The sequence below is a fragment of the Canis lupus genome, chromosome 13, assembly GCF_003254725.2.
Source record: "Canis lupus dingo isolate Sandy chromosome 13, ASM325472v2, whole genome shotgun sequence".
NCBI classification, from domain to species: domain Eukaryota; kingdom Metazoa; phylum Chordata; class Mammalia; order Carnivora; family Canidae; genus Canis; species Canis lupus.
Genome location: NC_064255.1, coordinates 22698525 through 22715556, shown reverse-complemented (window position 1 = coordinate 22715556; position 17032 = coordinate 22698525). Strand labels below are relative to the sequence as shown.

The window sequence follows — 17032 nt, the reverse complement described above, 5'->3', positions numbered from 1 at the left end:
GGATCTACTCTCTAAGGCAGGAAGCCTAAGTGTAATTAGGTTCAGATAAAGGAGAGATCGCCTTCCTTAGGAGGAGATAAAGGAAAGGCTAGGGTAGGAGGAGGCCCTTTGAGCTTGGCCCTAAAAGATGTCCAGGACCTGGACACGCTGGAAACGGTGGAGAATCACAAAAATTCTTTTCGCCTTGGCAAAGAGAAAAACAAAAACAAACCTTGGCAAGCACCCGGAAAAGATCCGTGACATCCTTGCCTCTCGCTCCAGCATTAACAATCTGCAAGCGGCTGGCATCAGGACGAGGAAGCGTATTTTCGGTGTGAAGGCCTCAGTCTCAAATCCCTGTCCTTGCCTTCCCTTTGGAGCTCTCAGTGCAGGTGCCTCAAAGCCCAGAGTGCCTGGCCGAGGCCACGGCGGGCGCTTCAATCCCCCAAAGCCTGAGCAGGACGCTGCCCCCCGGGGGGCGAGGCCCGGGCCGGGCGGGGGTGGGGTGGGGGGGAGCGCTGCAGGCTGGGGCACTGTTCAGAACAAGCCCCACGTTTAGGCCTGGTGCTAGGGACGGAGCGGCGGCAGCGGCACCACCGCCGAGCTAGAAGCCCGGAGCCGTTCCTCCCTGCTCCCAGCCTTGGACCTAAAGGTGGCGCCGGCGCAGGGGGCTGCGCGGCCTCGGCTCCTCCACCGTCACGCACGGGCGGGGGGGCGGGGACTCCCGTGCACGCTCCCACCCGAGCTCGGCACTGCGCCTGCGCGGCCCCGCCCCGCCCCGTCGCCCCGCCCCGCCCCGCCCCGCTAAGCCCCGCACGGCCGCTAGGGGTAGCGGCGGAGGCTGCGGCCTGAGCGCGCGGCGGCTTTGAGGGCGCGGGAGCCCGACGGAGCGCCGCCGAGGGCAGGCGGGCGAGAGGGTGGGAAAGCCGGCGGGAGCGGAGGGCGGCGCCGAGGGAGGGCGGCGCGAGGCTGACTCATCCTCTGGAAGCTCAAACTGACGGAGACAAACCCTCGCCAAGCCCGCCCGCCCGCCCGCGCCGCCCCTCCGCAGCCGGGAGGCGCCCGCCCGCACCGCCCACCCGCCCTCTCCGGGCCCGGCCGCCTCACAGAAAGTTTTTCTCGTCGGAGGGGCCGAGCCGCCGGGAGCCTTTCGGAAGGGAAGCGCCGCGCCGGCCCGGGGAGCGCATGGTGCCCGGCGCCCCTGCCGCCAGCCAGGAGGACATCGGGGCGGGGTCGGGCTGAGCCTCGCTGCTGCTTCCGCTGCCCGGCCAGAAATCGCCGTCCCGGACTGCCGCGGGGGTCCCCGCTCCTCAGCCCGCCATGTCCCGGCTGCTGCCGCTGCTGAGGAGCCGGACCGCGCGCAGCCTGAGGCCGGGCCCGGCCGCCGCCGCCGCCGCCGCCGCCGCCGCGCCCCGCCCGCCCTCCTGGTGCTGCTGCGGGCGGGGGCTGCTGGCGCTCGCGGCCCCCGGCGGCTCCCGGGCGCTGGGCACCCACCCCAAGAAGGAGCCCATGGAGGCGCTGAACACGGCGCAGGGCGCGCGCGACTTCATCTACAGCCTGCACTCCACCGAGAGGAGCTGCCTGCTCAAGGAGCTGCACCGCTTCGAGTCCATTGCCATCGCCCAAGGTAAGGGCGCGAGCCGAGGGGCGAGCCCGGGGGCCCGGCGTCCCCAGCCGCAGCCCGCGCGGGGGGAGCGCTCCTGGCCTCGAGCCCGGGACGTCCGGGGCGGGGGGGGGGGCGGGGGGGGCGTGAGGGGGGCGGGGTCGTGCGGGGCATGAGGGGGCGGGGTCGTGCGGGGCATGAGGGGGCGGGGGCGTGCGGGGCGTGAGGGGGCGGGGTCGTGCGGGGCGTGGGAGGGGGCGGCTTTCCGCCTCCTGAGCGTCCCCGGCGCAGGTAGGACAGGCGCAGGTCGTGCCCCGCAGCCAGCCCCGACGCTCGGCTGGTTCCTCCTCAGCCTCAGGAGCCGAGCTTCCGCCCAGATTGTCAACCGATACTGTTTGAAGGCGCTTTGATTTGTTGTGTGCCCTCCTGTCCCCACCCCCCACCCCCCAAGCCCTTGCTGCTTTCTTGTGAACGTGCAGCTACGCAGGTGGCATGCGGTGCCTGCCTGATGGAAAAGTCCTGCAAACCCCCAGAGGCAGGAAGAAACTTTCTTGAAAGGTCATCAGACCACGATGTATGGGTGTCCAAAAGAAGGGGGGGCATGGCTTCCTAAGGCAGAGACGCTCTCCGCTGTGTGTCTGCACACCCATCTAGTTGTATGAAACTAAGCAGCCAAACTAAGCAGCACATTGTCCTGGGAAATGGCAAGGATGGATCAAACCAACAACTGCCGGTACCTAACTTGCAAGCTCCTGTCGATAAAGTTCGGCCCTGCACAAGTTAAACTACAGTTTTTGTTGTTTCCCCAGAGGTTGAAAGAATGAAGTATAAATAAGAAGGTATTTTTCTGGGAATCTGTGGCTCTACAACAAAAAGCAGACTTCGGCTTTAAAGTAATGTGGAACGGTGAAAGCAAGGCTATTTTTAAGTTGACATGTTAAAATAGGATATTTTTAAAACCGGTGCGGAATGCTGTAGGTCTGAACTTGACTGCAGGTGAAAAAGCTAAGAATATAGAAAATCAAAAGGATGAAAGGAGTAAGTGATTAATTCCATCTTAAGATATTTTTGCAATTTAAATACGGTAGTACAGATGAAAACCATAAGACAGACAAAATGCATTATTTTATATTACATTCTGATGTGTTTGACATTTTTAAAAAAGTTTACCTCCCTCCCCAAAGTTGATAGATACATAAACATCCCATAGAGTCCTAGGTTTAGAGTATGTTGATTGGAACATGGCATTTGATTTGCCAGAGGCACTTGAAAATGTTTCTTTGGCCTCTGCACAGTAATGAAGGAAGGTCATATAAGCCTGACTTACCTATACTGCTTCTTTGGAAACTTTTTTCTTAGTTGTGCCTTTGAACTGCCTTTTTTTTTTTTTTCCCCCTACGTTCAGGAATTGTGGATCAATTTACAGTACTGGGTATTCCAGATACGGTCTGTGCACAGTGCTTTTAGGGAAAATATGTAACACCGTAATCAGTTCAGTTATTAAGTGTGTAATCGTGCCAGGATATGAAGCAATAATCGAATACTAGCATATGTGTAGAGTATGTTTGTACTCATTGTGTGGTTTTAAAATATTCAATTCTGAAATGGTGCTCCTGAGAAAACAATACAGGCCATCAAACATGCTGTAACGTTAATTTTAGAAATGTTTTCTCCATGGGCAACACTATTTGAACATACATTTGGCCTTGTCTAAGTAATTTCTTGGAAATTCTTCTGCGTTAACATTGTGACAAGTTTGCAGGGCCCTATTAATATAATTTTATGACAATTCTTGAAAAGCAAGTCCTGTGATACAACTGGATAAATTTTACCTTGTACCTTATTGTTTTAGCACATGGCAGTAGTATTGCAATAGAGATGCTGCATTTTCCAATGAAGATAATTTTAAATTTGACATGGTTTTAAATATTTTGTAAAGGACCTATAAATACCAGTAAGTGGAGATCAGTTAGCATCAATTAAACTTAATAAGTATATAAGTTATATGAGAGAGAAGTTAGTAATTTGTCTTTGTTCAAAATAAACTGGCAAAATTACAGGAAACAATGTGGCAATCAAATGCTTATTTCCTGTTCATAAGTTAAAGATTTTTCAAAGTTCTATCAACTATTTATGCCAGTATTGATGACTAAATTACTGCCCATTGACTCAAATGACACTTATTGATGATGCTACTTTAATTTTTAGTAGTCTTCGTGTTCCTTATTGTGTTCAGTATCAGTACATACAGTTCCTATGGAGATCACTGAAATCATTTTTTCCCCAATCAGACAAATGAAAAACTCCCATTTTTTTCTTTTATTGTTGCTTTTTGAATGTTTTTAAATACCCAACTAAGTGTGTGGGTATTAAATGCATTTTCTAGTTAAATAAATTATGATAAAAGGAGTTTCTTATAGGAAATCTTATGTGTTCTTGGAAAGAATATGTGTGCTTGTATGATTGAAAAGCATTTTTGAATTTGGTGTGGATACATTACAGGAAAAAAATCATCTATGCTTTGATATGGCTGTGAAATCTATCATTGAAATTTGGTACATTTGCCCTTATTTTTCATATGTGTTTATCAGTAGGCATATGATATGGTCTGTGACAAGATAAAGCTTTACATGATAAGGCAAGCTTTGTGGGATGTCTTATCGTAGTTAAATAGGATATTATGATTTTTAAATTACAAAATGATTTCCTTCCCAATTTTAAAAAAGTTGATGTTGTGTACCCAGTGTACCTGGTCATCCTGATCTCTGTTCTTCCAGAAGCAGTCCATATTTTCCTGATAGTACTTTGTTGGTTCATTGTTTTTATAAGCAGGACTGGCAAACTGACATTGCAGTTGCCTTTCAATTTTAGCTAAGATTTTAAAAATGAATTAGTCTCCCAATTTTTGCAATTACTATTTCTACTTATATATATATTTTAACTATTAAAACATGAATTTGGTTTTTGAGATTAGGCAGTGCTCATTGTATTAATTATACATTGCTGTATAACGAATTACACTGAAACATAGTGGTTTAAAACATGTTTTATCTCAGTTTCTGGAGATCAGGAATCTTGAATCAGCTGAGTAGGATGTTTCTGACTCAGGGTATCTCAAAATGTTGTTTGAATCAAGCTTTTAGCTGGAGCTGCATTGGCTGAGGTCTTGCCTGGAGCTGGAGGATCCATTTTCAAGAAGGCTCGCTCACATGTCCGTTGGCGGGACATCTCATTTCTTGCCATGCTGGCCTCTCTACGTGGCTTCCTAAGTGTTTTCATAACATGGCAACTGGCCTCCCCCAGAATGAGTGATAGGAGAGAGCAAGAGCCTAAGCTGGATGCCACAATCTTTTATAACCCAGTCTTAGAAGAGATACTTCATTTCTTTTTTCCTGGTACATGGCTGGAGGGTACCATACAAGGTGCAAATACCAGGAGGTAGAAATCATTGGGGGCTATCTTGGTGGCTGCCTTCTACACTTACTTAAAAGTGTTAAAATTAATGTTTATTGGAGAATCATACAGAGAGATAATAGCTGGCTTTGAGGGAGGCACAGTGAAAGATATGATTGGAAAAAAGGAGCTTCTTAGGGAGTATTTTTGTTAAATGTGTGCTCTAGGTATTTTTAAAATGGGATTTCTTTTACACACAGTAGATAAAAAAATGTATGGAGGTGAACAGACCAGTTTTTCTATTAATGTTAGATCTTAATCAGCTTGCATTTTTTTCCGTTTCTTTGTATAAGTGGTAATTGTGACATTTTCAATTAGGTTTTCTTTTTTTCTTTTTTTTGCCATTTATCTACACTTCTATAGATACATCATACAATTCTAAACTTTAATCTTGTAGTTCTCACCTTTTGTGATTTTTTTAAGGTAGGATGTTTCATTTTGAGAACTTAGTGCAACAAGAGGCCATAGTACAAAAGGCCTTTGGCAAAATGAAAGGCTGGAAGATTAAAATTTGATATTAAAGTGGATACTTAGAATACTTAAAAAAAAGATTTTTTATAGATCTCTGAGTCATGGGGATCTTGGACTCTTTAACAAGAGTATTCTCATCTTTCTCAGCCCATGGTTATGTGAGAAGGTAGCAACTCAGTTAAGCTATTGGTTTCTGGGATAATTGGGGATAATCGTGGCTTTTGCTCAAGGAGAATACAAAGAGAGCAAGAAAAACATTTCATATTCCAGATTAAGATATGTGAATAAAGATATTTATTTAGGGCCTTGGTTGAAATAGTAAAAGAGGAATAATGGAGGTGTAGCTCACACTAAACCGAGTAAGAGAGAAAGAACCGGAATGAGGATATGCAGTATGAATTGAGTCAGGAAGAATGGAAGATCTCTAATAAGCTGAATCCTTTTTCTTTTTTTTTTTCCCCTTCCTTAAGCTGAGAGCTTCTGTATCATGGGCCCAGATAAGTTAAATGACGCTTTGCTACAATCAGTTATTTTACCAATATGGAAAGAACCTAATTATAGCAGTAGTTTCCAACAAACTTAATTCAGAATACTTCAGAGTTACAGGCATAGTAGAGTAGTCTTATTACTATGGATTTTTGCCAGCAGAAAAGAGCTAACACAAATAGGATTTTTTCCCTATTATAAAATGGTTATGTGCTTTTTGATAATCTCTAATCATCACTCACATATAGCTTGATGTTCAGAGTCTGTGTGACTTAAAACAGCAACTGTTCTATTACATTTCATGATTTTTGGATCAGGAGTATAGGCAGGGCTTGGCTAGATTTGTTTGATGTGATATCTGTGGAGGTCACTTCATAAATTTTAGGTGGCAGATGTGCTGATCACAGGATCCAAGATGGTTTTACTTACATGTCTGGTACTTTGGTGGAGGTGGCTCATCTGGAATGGTTAACCAGAGTAAATGCAGATGATCTCACTAGCACAACATTCTTGAGATGACTATAATACTTAGATGATTGGTCAGGACCCACAGAGAAAATGTTCCAAGAGGGCTATATAGAAGCTATAAGATTTTGTATTAGTTTTCTATTGCTGCTGTAACAAGTTACCACAAATTTGGTGGCTTAAAACAACATAGATTTATTCTCTTACTATTCTAGAGGTCTGGAGTCCAAAATGAGACTTAAGGGCCAAAATAAAAGTGTCAGGAGGGCTCAATCTTTCTGGAGGCTCCAGGGGAGAATCTGTCCCTTGTTTCTTCCAGCTTGCAGCAGTCCTTGGTTTCTAGCCACATCATTCTGATTTCTGCCTTGGTTGTCACATCATATTCTCCTTCATTGACCTTTTTGCTTCCACCTTATAAGAACCATATGATTACATTTAGGGTCCACCTGAATAATCCAGCATAATCTCTTTCAAAATCCTTAATTTAGTGACACCTGCAAAATTTCTTCTGTATAATTTAAGGTTTTCACGGGTTAGAAGATTAGGATGTGGACATATTTGGGGGCCATTCTTCAGCCTGCTACAGACTTGTTTTTGCTTAGCCTTGTAAGTCCCAGAATGTCATTTCTGCTGCATGCTGTTGGTTAAGCAAACTAAGACCAGTGTAAATTCAGGGAAGGGAAATTAGTAGAAGTATTCCCTGTAGGTAACCATGCCTAATAATTGTAGTTTGTTCCTTTATATCAGTATGTTAAAAAATTAATCATTTCTCTTAGAATCTTTTATCTTTATTAATGCATACCATTAACATACTAGGTGTTCAAGACTTTTGAACACTCATTCTTGTACGGAGTACTAATACAGTGATTCCTTTTTATATTTGAGACGTATAGGGCTCCTTTTTCTGTATCAAAGTTTCTCAACCTTGGCAGTATTGACATTTCGGGCTGGATAATTCTTTGTTGCAGGGTTAGTCCTCCACAGAGGATATTTAGCAACATCCCTGTCCTCTCTCCACTAGATGCCAATAGTGCCCTTCCACCTTCCTCATCCCCAGTCATATCTCCAGACATTGCCACATGTTCCCTGGAGGAGATTCTGGGCAGGAAGAAAGGGAGGAGTATAGCAAAATTGGCCTGGTTGAGTACCATTGCTTATATGAAAGGCTGTAAGGCTATCTATCTCTTTTTTAGTTCTCTGCCTTCTCTTTCCTTCTCTTCTCTCATCCACTGATATTTGCTATTATCAGTATATTTTCTTCGCTTCAAGCTTACTGCTTTATTTTACTTTTATTTATCTCTGAATAAAGACTGAGAAGTAACTCCTTACCTCCCCATCAGGCTTCTCACCTCTCTATCAAATACATGAGTGTTATGGTAACTGTTTTCCTTGGTTGTGAAGCTTCTTCATTTCTAAATTTTTGATGAAATTCTAAATATTGGACACCTAATATGGCTTCAGAAAAGTTCAGCACTGCTTCAGTTTAATTCATCAGTAATTAATTTGGTATTGTCCATCTTATTAGTCATTTATTGCTTACTTTTTATAGCAGTTATGACAAGCAAATTTTTAGAAACAAATATATGTATAGAAAAATTGAATTCATAGGTCTGCAATTCATAGAGTCATCCAGAAATTTAGGTAGAACTAAAAATAATTGATGATCTTGTGTGTTGGAGTGACCCAATATTGAACCATTATTAGTGAGGATTGTTTCAGTTTTCCTAAAAATAGTGATGATTTTGCATAACCACATTCTTGTCTGGTTTTCTTTGGCATGTCATAGTATAAAGCTAACTGGAAGAAATAGGGACTAAACCCCTGAGTGCAGATTTTATTAGCATCTTGCTCAATTCAGCTGAATTAATTAGTATGTAGATTTATAGCACTCTAGCCTTGTTTTTGACTCATAGGTTTATGTCTGTTTTAAGTTAATGAAAACAACCACAGAAGGACAAGTAGTTACATGTTAAAATATAACAACTTAGTTATCCCAAATCATCTGGTAAATGAGAGATTCTTTAGGTAAAGGACATTGCAGGTAAGAAAACGTCATTCCCCTTAAGTTCTACTTTGATGGCTTTTGGTAGTGGCATATTTGAATGTATTGCATTTTTCTCTACCTTAGTATAATGAGCACAATTTAGCTTCTACCAGATGCCAGTGTCTTTATATACTATATTTTAATACTTTTCTTTGGGGCTACTTCTATTTGTAGACATACTCGTCATCACACCAAATGCCTCCAGAACACTGTGCCATTTCAGTTGGCATGTTTTTTAGACTCTGTCATAGTGGTAGTGAAATGTGTGGGGCTTATTTTGCCCCTCCTCCCACTCCCTGGTGCCCTCAGACAATTCTGTTCTCATTCATCCCTTGTGGTTGTGTTAAACTCTTTTCTACTATGTAAAGGAGGTCTGTGTTTTGACATCTCTATTACTGTTCCTAATGTCTACTTTTTGTCACTCTTCCGTAGTGTTTTTTAATTTTTTTTCGTTCTCTTTCACTCTCTCTCTCTTTTGATCCCCCTATGTTTCCCAAGGGTTTACTCCTGATAAACACTTGAAGGTCATCAGACCACTGCTCTCTTGCTAACCAGTTGTATCTATCATGTTGTTACTGATCTTTTGACTCCTCAGTTTTTGCACTGAAGATCTTGTATTTTTGCTAATATCTGGATATGACTGCTCAAAGGGTTGTTGTTTTAAGCATTTAAAGGTAGTTAACTGAGACATTAACTATTTTTAAAGTTTCAGGGAAATTTAAATGAGAATGTGCCCTTATTGGTTTACATTTTCTGTCTTCTTTCTGAGTTTTAGGGTAGGTTATTTATTATGCTGTGTTATTAGAAACATTTATAATTTTAAAAACAGTCTAGTATTTTGTAACACAATTTCAGAATTTCTATTGTATAATGGTTCTTATATTTTATAGAAGATATCCTATTACTACCATTATAGCTGTTGCTAAGGTCATCTTTACTACCATTAGTTAGCAATTATGGAGTGTTTGCTATGTGCCAGATGAACTGAGCTAAGTAAATTTTCATGTAATTATTTTGTTTATTTCTCTCAGAGAGAGAAGGAATTATTTTTTTCCTAGTGACTAAGAAACTGAGGCTAAGAGTAGCTTTCCCAAGATCCTGCAACCTGTATGGCAGAGTAGTTTTTAACTTAGTTTTTTATTGCACCTTTGTGGGTACTCATACTTGAGATTTTCAGCACACACACATTGGGAAAAAAAAGTAGCACCTCAAATTCTCAATAGAAGTCTCATGTGCTGGCAACATACCTTAGTCTATCTTTTGCATATATGCACAATATACAACATTCAGCACAAAAGCAAATATGGCATAGTTACTTTGAAAATAAGGGAAGTCAAAGTAAAATCAATATGCAAAAAAGTTTATAAACCTTTCTATAAAAAGTTTATATGTGAGCATTTTGGAAGAGTCAGAAAGCTAGTATTTGGGACTTCTGACACAAATTTCTAATTTTAATTTTAGATTTAAAAAATTTTTTTGAGTGAGTTATTGGATTTTTACTTTAAAATATGTAACATACTATTCATAGGAAAGCTTTCCAACTTTGACAATTTATTTAGCAAATATTTGTTACTCTCCCTGCCATATAATAGACATTGTGCCAGGTGTTGTGGGTACATCAGAGAATTAATTTGGCAAAATACTCTCATAAAGTTTGCAATTTTAAGAAAGGAAAGATAAAGTAAATAATTGTTGATAATTGTTGATAATGTGTGCTATTAGACGAATAAACAGAATGACACTTGCTTTAGATGAGGTAGTCTGGGAAGGCCTTTTGGTAGATGATATTTAAGCTGAATATATGCTGGAGGAAGAGCATTCTGAGAAGAAGGAAAAGCATATATCAAGACCCTGAGATAGGAAGAGACTTAGCACAGTGTAGGAATTGACAGAAGGCAAACATTAGTGCTACTTCAAGAACGAAGGACAGCATGGAATGAGATGAGATAGGCAGGTAGGCAGAAAGCAAGATTAGTTAGGGTCTTTCCAGGTAAACTGTATGAAGGCCATTCCTGAGTTTAAACATGAGATTGAAGTAATGGAATTTAAAGAGCACTTGGCTGCTTTTAGAGAACAAACTGGTGGGTGCAAATGCATAAACTGGGAGGCCACTTAGGAAACTGTTAGAGTAGGTTAGGTTAGAGATGTTGGAGGCTTAGACTAGGTAGCCATGGAGATGAAGAGAAGTAGATAGATTCAAGATGGGTATTTGAGAGTGAACTGATAAGACTGCTGGTGAGTTAGAAAAGGACAGGTAATTAAGGGAAAGGAAATAGTAAGTGATGACTCTTAGGTTTTTGACTATAGTAATAGAGTAAAAAGTGGTACTATTAACTGCCCGGGAGAAGATAGGACTATGTGTGTGTTTGTGTGTGTGGTGTGTTCATATAAATCTGGTACTCACAGGGGAGGTTGAGGCTGCAGTATGGATGTCAACAGTTGTATGTAGATGCTACTTAGTCATGGGGGAAAGGTGAGAGTCTAGAACATGGGTGGGAAAACTATGGGCCACAGGCAAATCTAGCTTGCCACTTCTGCTTGTAAATAAAGTTTATTACAGTAGAGCCACACTCATTCATTTATGTATTATCTATAGCTGCTTTTGTGATAGAATGCCAGAGTTGAGTAGTTGTGACAGAGACCATAATGGCCCCTAAAGCCTAAAATATTTAGAATCTGTCCCTTTATAGAAACTGTTGACCTTTGGAGAGGAGGAAAAAGCCCATGATTGAGACTGTGAAGCCACAGAGTTTCAAAGTCAGAAGAGTAGGAGCCAGCAAAGAAGACTGTGAGGAGGGGCATCCATAAAATAGGAAAAGCAGAGTTTTGAAGCCAAGAGAGAAACTGTTTCAAGAATGAGGAAATGACCTGCGATGATGTATGTTGCTAAGAGGGCAAGTAAGATGCAATTTGTTTACAAGGAAGTTACTGGTGACCTGGGAAACATCTCTTTGGTCAGGGGACATATTTGAATAGGTTGAATGGAGAATTAGTAAAAACACTACTTAGTCTTAATTTCAGTGTTAGTCTTTTAGAAATTAAAATATTCAACTTCTTTATAGGCAAACTTTTTTTAAGGGTCAGATCATAAATATTTTAGGCATTGTAGACCAAAACGCAAAATTGAGGATGTTATATAGTATTTATATAAGAGAGAAAACAAATTTCCACAGACTTTTTTAATTGGCAAAATTATAAAGTATTTGAGTACTTTTTTTTTTTTTTTTTTAATACCGGTCTTCTAATGAGGAAGATGGAATTCTTTTGGGGGGATAACATTTAGCTTAATTGGGGCTTAATGTTTCTTATTATCAAAATTGATTATACATATTATGTGTTAATGCCAGCGTATAATGAGATTTTATATATTTCATCTTTGAAAATGTCTTTTTCATATGGATAGGTACCTCCAAACACTGGCATCAGTCTGTAAGCCTGTGATTTTAAATAAACATATTTATTGCTTAGAAGACATTTATGGAATTCTATTAGATTCTTCTCCCGATATTTGTCTTTTTGTGTATTACATTGTAGATTAATCCCTTCCAATTTGTGGTAGGTAGAATCTCCTCAAGTGCACAGTTAAGTGGATTTTGAAATACAGATCTTGCCTTGAGGTTTGAGGAATGCTGTTAAAATTGTCGTTTGAACTAGGAAAATGAAGCTGTTACATATTTTCATGGAAATGAAGATCTTGCCTCTTGTTTTAACTTTTAACACTAAGGGAAGTATATAAAGCAGTTTACCATTACTTGTGATTCAAACAACATTAGTTGTCTTCCAGTGACTACTGTTTAATATTTCACATTTAAATACGGTTTTGAGTTGAATTCATTAAGAAATACTATCATGGCAACAGCTAATTTCCATGGCCATTCAATGTTTGATAATAGTAGTTGAGGGCTGTTCTTCCAATAATTTAAAAATGTAAGATAATTTTTCGCTCACTGGCTGTAAAAAAAACTGGATTTGACTTGTGGGCCATAGTTTGTTGACCCCTATACTTATTTGTAACTTATTTATTGAAAACTTTGGATATTAATTATAATATGTGTATAAAGGAAAGGAATTGTTTTTAAAACATTGAGAGAGTGTATGTGTATTATAGGGGTCAAGGGCAGGCTGCCCCATGATGGGCCACTTTGGCATGAAGATTATTACTGAGTTAAAAGCAATTAAAACCCAGCAGATTCAGGGAAGGCTCTTTATCTCCCCCACAACTCCCTAAAAAAATTTAGATAGAGGACCTGCTCCAGGGAAAGAGCTATCACTGAAAAAAGAGAACTATATTATGATATAAGCTAGTATGGGAGAGAGGGAGGAATCTGGTAAGGCTTGTTAGCAATTAGTCTTGTGTCCCATTGTTTCTGAGTGGCCCAGCAAACATTTGTTTACCAAACATTTACTCTTTTTTATCTTTCTGTAAATTACATTCCTTCCCTTTGAAGTCCCAGATCCCTTCCCTTATTTTTTCTTAGTTTAGAATGACATGTATACAAAATTTTGCCTGTCTTTGGAATTTCCATATCTGTGTGGATTTCCCAAACATAATGAAATTAAATTTTATTTTCTTCTGTTAATCTCATGTCAATTTGGTTCTTAGTCCAGCTAAAAGGACCCAGGAAGGGACAGGAAATTTTGTTTCACTATGCTGTATTTTTTTTTTAAGATTTTAATTAATTAATTCATTCATGAGAGATGCACAGAGAGAGAGAGAGAGAGAGAGAGGCAGAGACACAGGCAGAGGGAGAAGCAAGCTCCATGCAGGGAGCCTGATGCAGGACTCAATCCTGGGACCCCAGGATCACTCCCTGGGCTGAAGGCAGGCGCTAAATTGCTAAGCCAACCGGGCTGCCCACTACACTATATTTTATATATACCTCAGTTCTACCAGTCTGTTATACATAATGAAAAGAAAACCTTGGGCTTATAAGTCACTTTTCTTTAGGCTTGTTCTCTCATAACTGTAACATGGGTTTAATTATATGATCTCTAAGATCTTTACCAGCTTTGTAGTGCATTTTAAAATATATACTAAGTCTCCTCTTTTAAAAAATCCTATGAAATCAGTATAACTACCTTAAATGTTAGAGTGATACCTTCCCCCTTGCTTTGTAACTCCCTGTGGAACCTAGTTATACACCTTTGTAATCATTTAGTTATTTTTGATTGAGTAACTAGTACTAGTTACAAAGCCTTCACGTAACATTTTAGAGAAATTCATGCCAGTTTTCACCATTTTAGTGATTGATATTAAAAAAATTTTTTTTTTTACTTAACCATTTGAGGTCCTATGTGTATGTGCCAGGGACTTTTTTTTTTTTTTGTTGGTGCCAGGCACTATTGAGGCACTTGATAGGATTCTTAAAATTATGAAGTTTATATTTTAGAGAGGTTAGAGACAGTTTAGCTTGAAATTATAATGCAGTATATTTTGTGCTGTGATAGTGTTTAGAATACATTGAAGTGCATCAGATGGGTAACTGGGGTGCAGGGAAATGCAGAAGGAATGATGCTACCTTACAGAAAGTAACATTCAATTTGAAATCTGAACTCAGTAGGAGGTAGTAGATCAGGTTTGTGTACACAGAGTTGTGGAGGTAAACTACCATGAATAATGCCATTATATTTGCAGTTTGGAAAGATCACTGCGTATAGCATAAAGAAAGGAAGTAGGTGGTTTAGACCAAAGGCAGAAACAAGGAGATTAGTTAACAGGACTTTGCAGAGATCAAAGAAAGATGATAGAGACCTGAACTAGGCTAGTGGAAATAAGGTGGGAAAGAGGTAGACATATTCAAGAGAGTTTATTTAGGAGTTAAGTAATAAAACATTTAACTGAACAATAGAATATGTCTTTGATAACAGGGATATGAAATAAAAAGATAAACTAAGGATGATCCTCAGATTTCTGATTTGAGCCATTGACAAGATAGTGAAATTCTTTACAATGGAAAGGACCATTCAGGGGAGAAGCAGATTTTGGAATGGAGAAGGTACATTCATTTTTAGCTTCTTTGGTATTGGGTATTTGTGAGATAACCATATACAGAGATATCCAATAGTTAACTGGCTGTAAGAACCCTAGAACTCAGGGTAAGATGCAAATTTGGGAATCCTACCCATATAGTTAGCAATTAAGGCCAGTGAGAGAAAGTAGAGTGAAAAGAGAAGAAGATCCAGGAGAGAAAGATGAAAAAACCCCACCAGTTTATTGGAAGGGAAGAAGAAAAGCCAGAACTAGGAGTAGACCAAGAAAGAAATGTTCACAAAGACAGGAAAAGTATCAAGTATAGTGTATCTCAGAAGCAAAGTGAAGAAGAGAGTATTTCAAGAAAGAGGGAATGATTTGATACTTTAGCTAGGTCATGTAAGAGGATATCTATGGGAAAAAGAGGAAGTCTGTTGGATTTAAAAACACGAAAGAGAGATGCCTGGGTGGCTCAAAGGTTAAATGTCTGCCTTTGGCTCAGGGCGTGATCCTGGGGTCCTGGGATTGAGTCTCACATTGGGTTCCCCACACACAGAGCCTGTTTCTCTCTCTGCCTGTGTCTCTGCCTCTCTCTCTCTGTGTCTTTCATGAATAAATAAATAAAATCTTAAAAAAAAAAAGGAAAACACAAAAGAGCTTGAGGTCTTTGTCAGAAGCAGTCTTATAAGAACTCTGTGAGGAAAAGCCAAATTTGAGTTGGCTGAAGAAGGAATATCAATAAGGAATGATTCAACTCTTTTTTTTTTTTTAGATAGATAGATAGATTGATTGATTGATTTGTTTAGGACGGGGAGGGTATGTGGGAGGAAGCAGAGGGCAAGAGAAACTCAAGCCAACTTGACACTGAATGCAGAGCCCCTGGTGGGTGGATCCTGAGATCAGACCTGAGCTGAAACCAAGAGTCTGACACTTGAACTGACTGTGTCACCCAGGTGCCCCAGGAAGGATTCACCTCTTACAAGGAATCTTGGATATGGAGGGCAGGACATGTTGCGTAGTAGCTTAAGTTTATCAGAGATTATCACTTATACGTCAGAAATCTGAATTTATTTTAAATATTTGTTACTAGTACACTCATTTTTTTTTCCAGACAGTCCTGTAGGATTCTAGTCTATCAAAGACCTTATTCTCATGCTATATGAATTCAAATTTCCAAAAGCCAATTTCAGATGGTACCAAAAGAATTGACTCCCATATATCAAGATAAGATTAAATTAATAAGCAGTTGTTTGAAAACTGTATTGTATATTATGCCTTTAAACTTTACTAATGGAAACTTTTTTACAGATTTGTTTAATTTTTATATTATCTGTATTTTTTAGAACAAGTACCTACAAGGTATCAGCCTTTGCAATTATAACACATTACAATTGTAATATTATCTTAATTGAAATTCTGTTTTATTATATTTACATAAAGCTTTAGCTATTTCATTTTTTCAGAAATTCTTTCAAGTTACAGATTCTTACAAGTTATCAATAATTTTTTGTTTTATTTTTCTGAAGTTTCATTAAAATTTTCATAGAAATAAAAAAGATGATTGGGAACTATTTTTCAAATTAAAATGCCTAAGAGATAGGGGGAACATTTTTTCCTGGGGAGTGGAATTTCAGTGCTTTGCCCTTCTTAGAATTTAAGGCTTTTTGACTCGTAGGACATATTGAAAAAGGATCTAGGTAGAGTTTTGTGTTCCTCCTGCACAACTGCTTTTCCCCTACTCCCAGTCCATACCGCAACGAACACTCTATTAGGGCTCTCTCTCATCATTTTTTTTTTTTTTTATCTTGGTGGAATTTCTGGTCAAAGAACCTGCAAGAAGGTGCAAATTCTTCCAGTTTATACATACCCTATTACCTTCACATTGACCCTCCAGCCCTTACTCTGCCATCACCTGTTTCCTTCCCGTTCTAGCTATAGTCTCCTTATGGTATCTGGTTGCATCTGTCACAACTAAGCAAGTGCTAATGTCCCCTCTGTCCTTGCAGGTGCCTGCCTGTTTGCTCTGTGACTTGAGTTCTCTTACAGGTTCAAAATAAGTCATGCATGTGAATTTAGTGTGACTTTGTTTCACCCTAACGGTCACAGTAAAGCTCTTTGTAACTTTCTACATCCCACAGTGGAAACTAGAGCCCTGCTTCACAAAGCTTAATGTATATATAAAATTATCTGGAAATCTTATTGAAATGCAGATTCTGTTTTAGTAGGTTTGAAGTGGGACCTAAATTTCTGCATTTCTAACAAATTTGCAGTGATTTCAATGCTACAGGTCCATTGAATAGCAAGGTTATAGAAGGTGTTTTTGTTCTTAAGGTTAGAAAGAGTTGAGGTCAGTGTAGCTAAACTCAGGCATGTTTGAATGATGAAAGAAAAGAGGCAAACAGATGTGAGAGTGATAATGTAAGATGTGACACATTTTGTGAATTGGTAGAATTTTGTATTTGTTTGTGACTAAGATCTTACGGTTTAAAAAACATTATCCTAGCTTATTTTCCTGCTTAAAGGGTCTTCTTAAAGACATTAGCAAAGATGTAAATAATTA

The 17032-nt window shown here is 40.0% G+C and overlaps 2 protein-coding genes across 10 annotated transcripts in view; one reads left to right on the top strand and one right to left on the bottom strand.

The window, feature by feature from the left end:
- TRMT12 (tRNA methyltransferase 12 homolog) overlaps nucleotides 1-652 on the bottom strand; it is a 75605-nt gene extending 74953 nt beyond the window's left edge. For 2 of the 4 annotated variants that reach the window (XM_049092709.1, XM_025450508.3), the window contains exon 1: nucleotides 212-647. The gene's annotated coding sequence lies outside the window, so the exon portion shown is untranslated. Of the gene's footprint in view, nucleotides 1-211 lie in introns of all 4 variants that reach the window. The other 2 variants (XR_003138219.3, XM_025450511.3) reach the window with 2 other exon arrangements.
- Nucleotides 653-1164: 512 nt separating this feature from the next.
- The window catches only part of TMEM65 (transmembrane protein 65), an 80905-nt gene continuing 65037 nt past the window's right edge, over nucleotides 1165-17032 (top strand). For all 6 annotated transcript variants that reach the window (XM_035697567.2, XM_049092715.1, XM_035697628.2 and 3 more), the window contains exon 1: nucleotides 1165-1606. In XM_035697567.2, coding sequence (XP_035553460.1) covers nucleotides 1300-1606 — 307 coding nt within the window. In that variant the 5' untranslated portion in view covers nucleotides 1165-1299. The remainder of the gene's footprint in view (nucleotides 1607-17032) is intronic.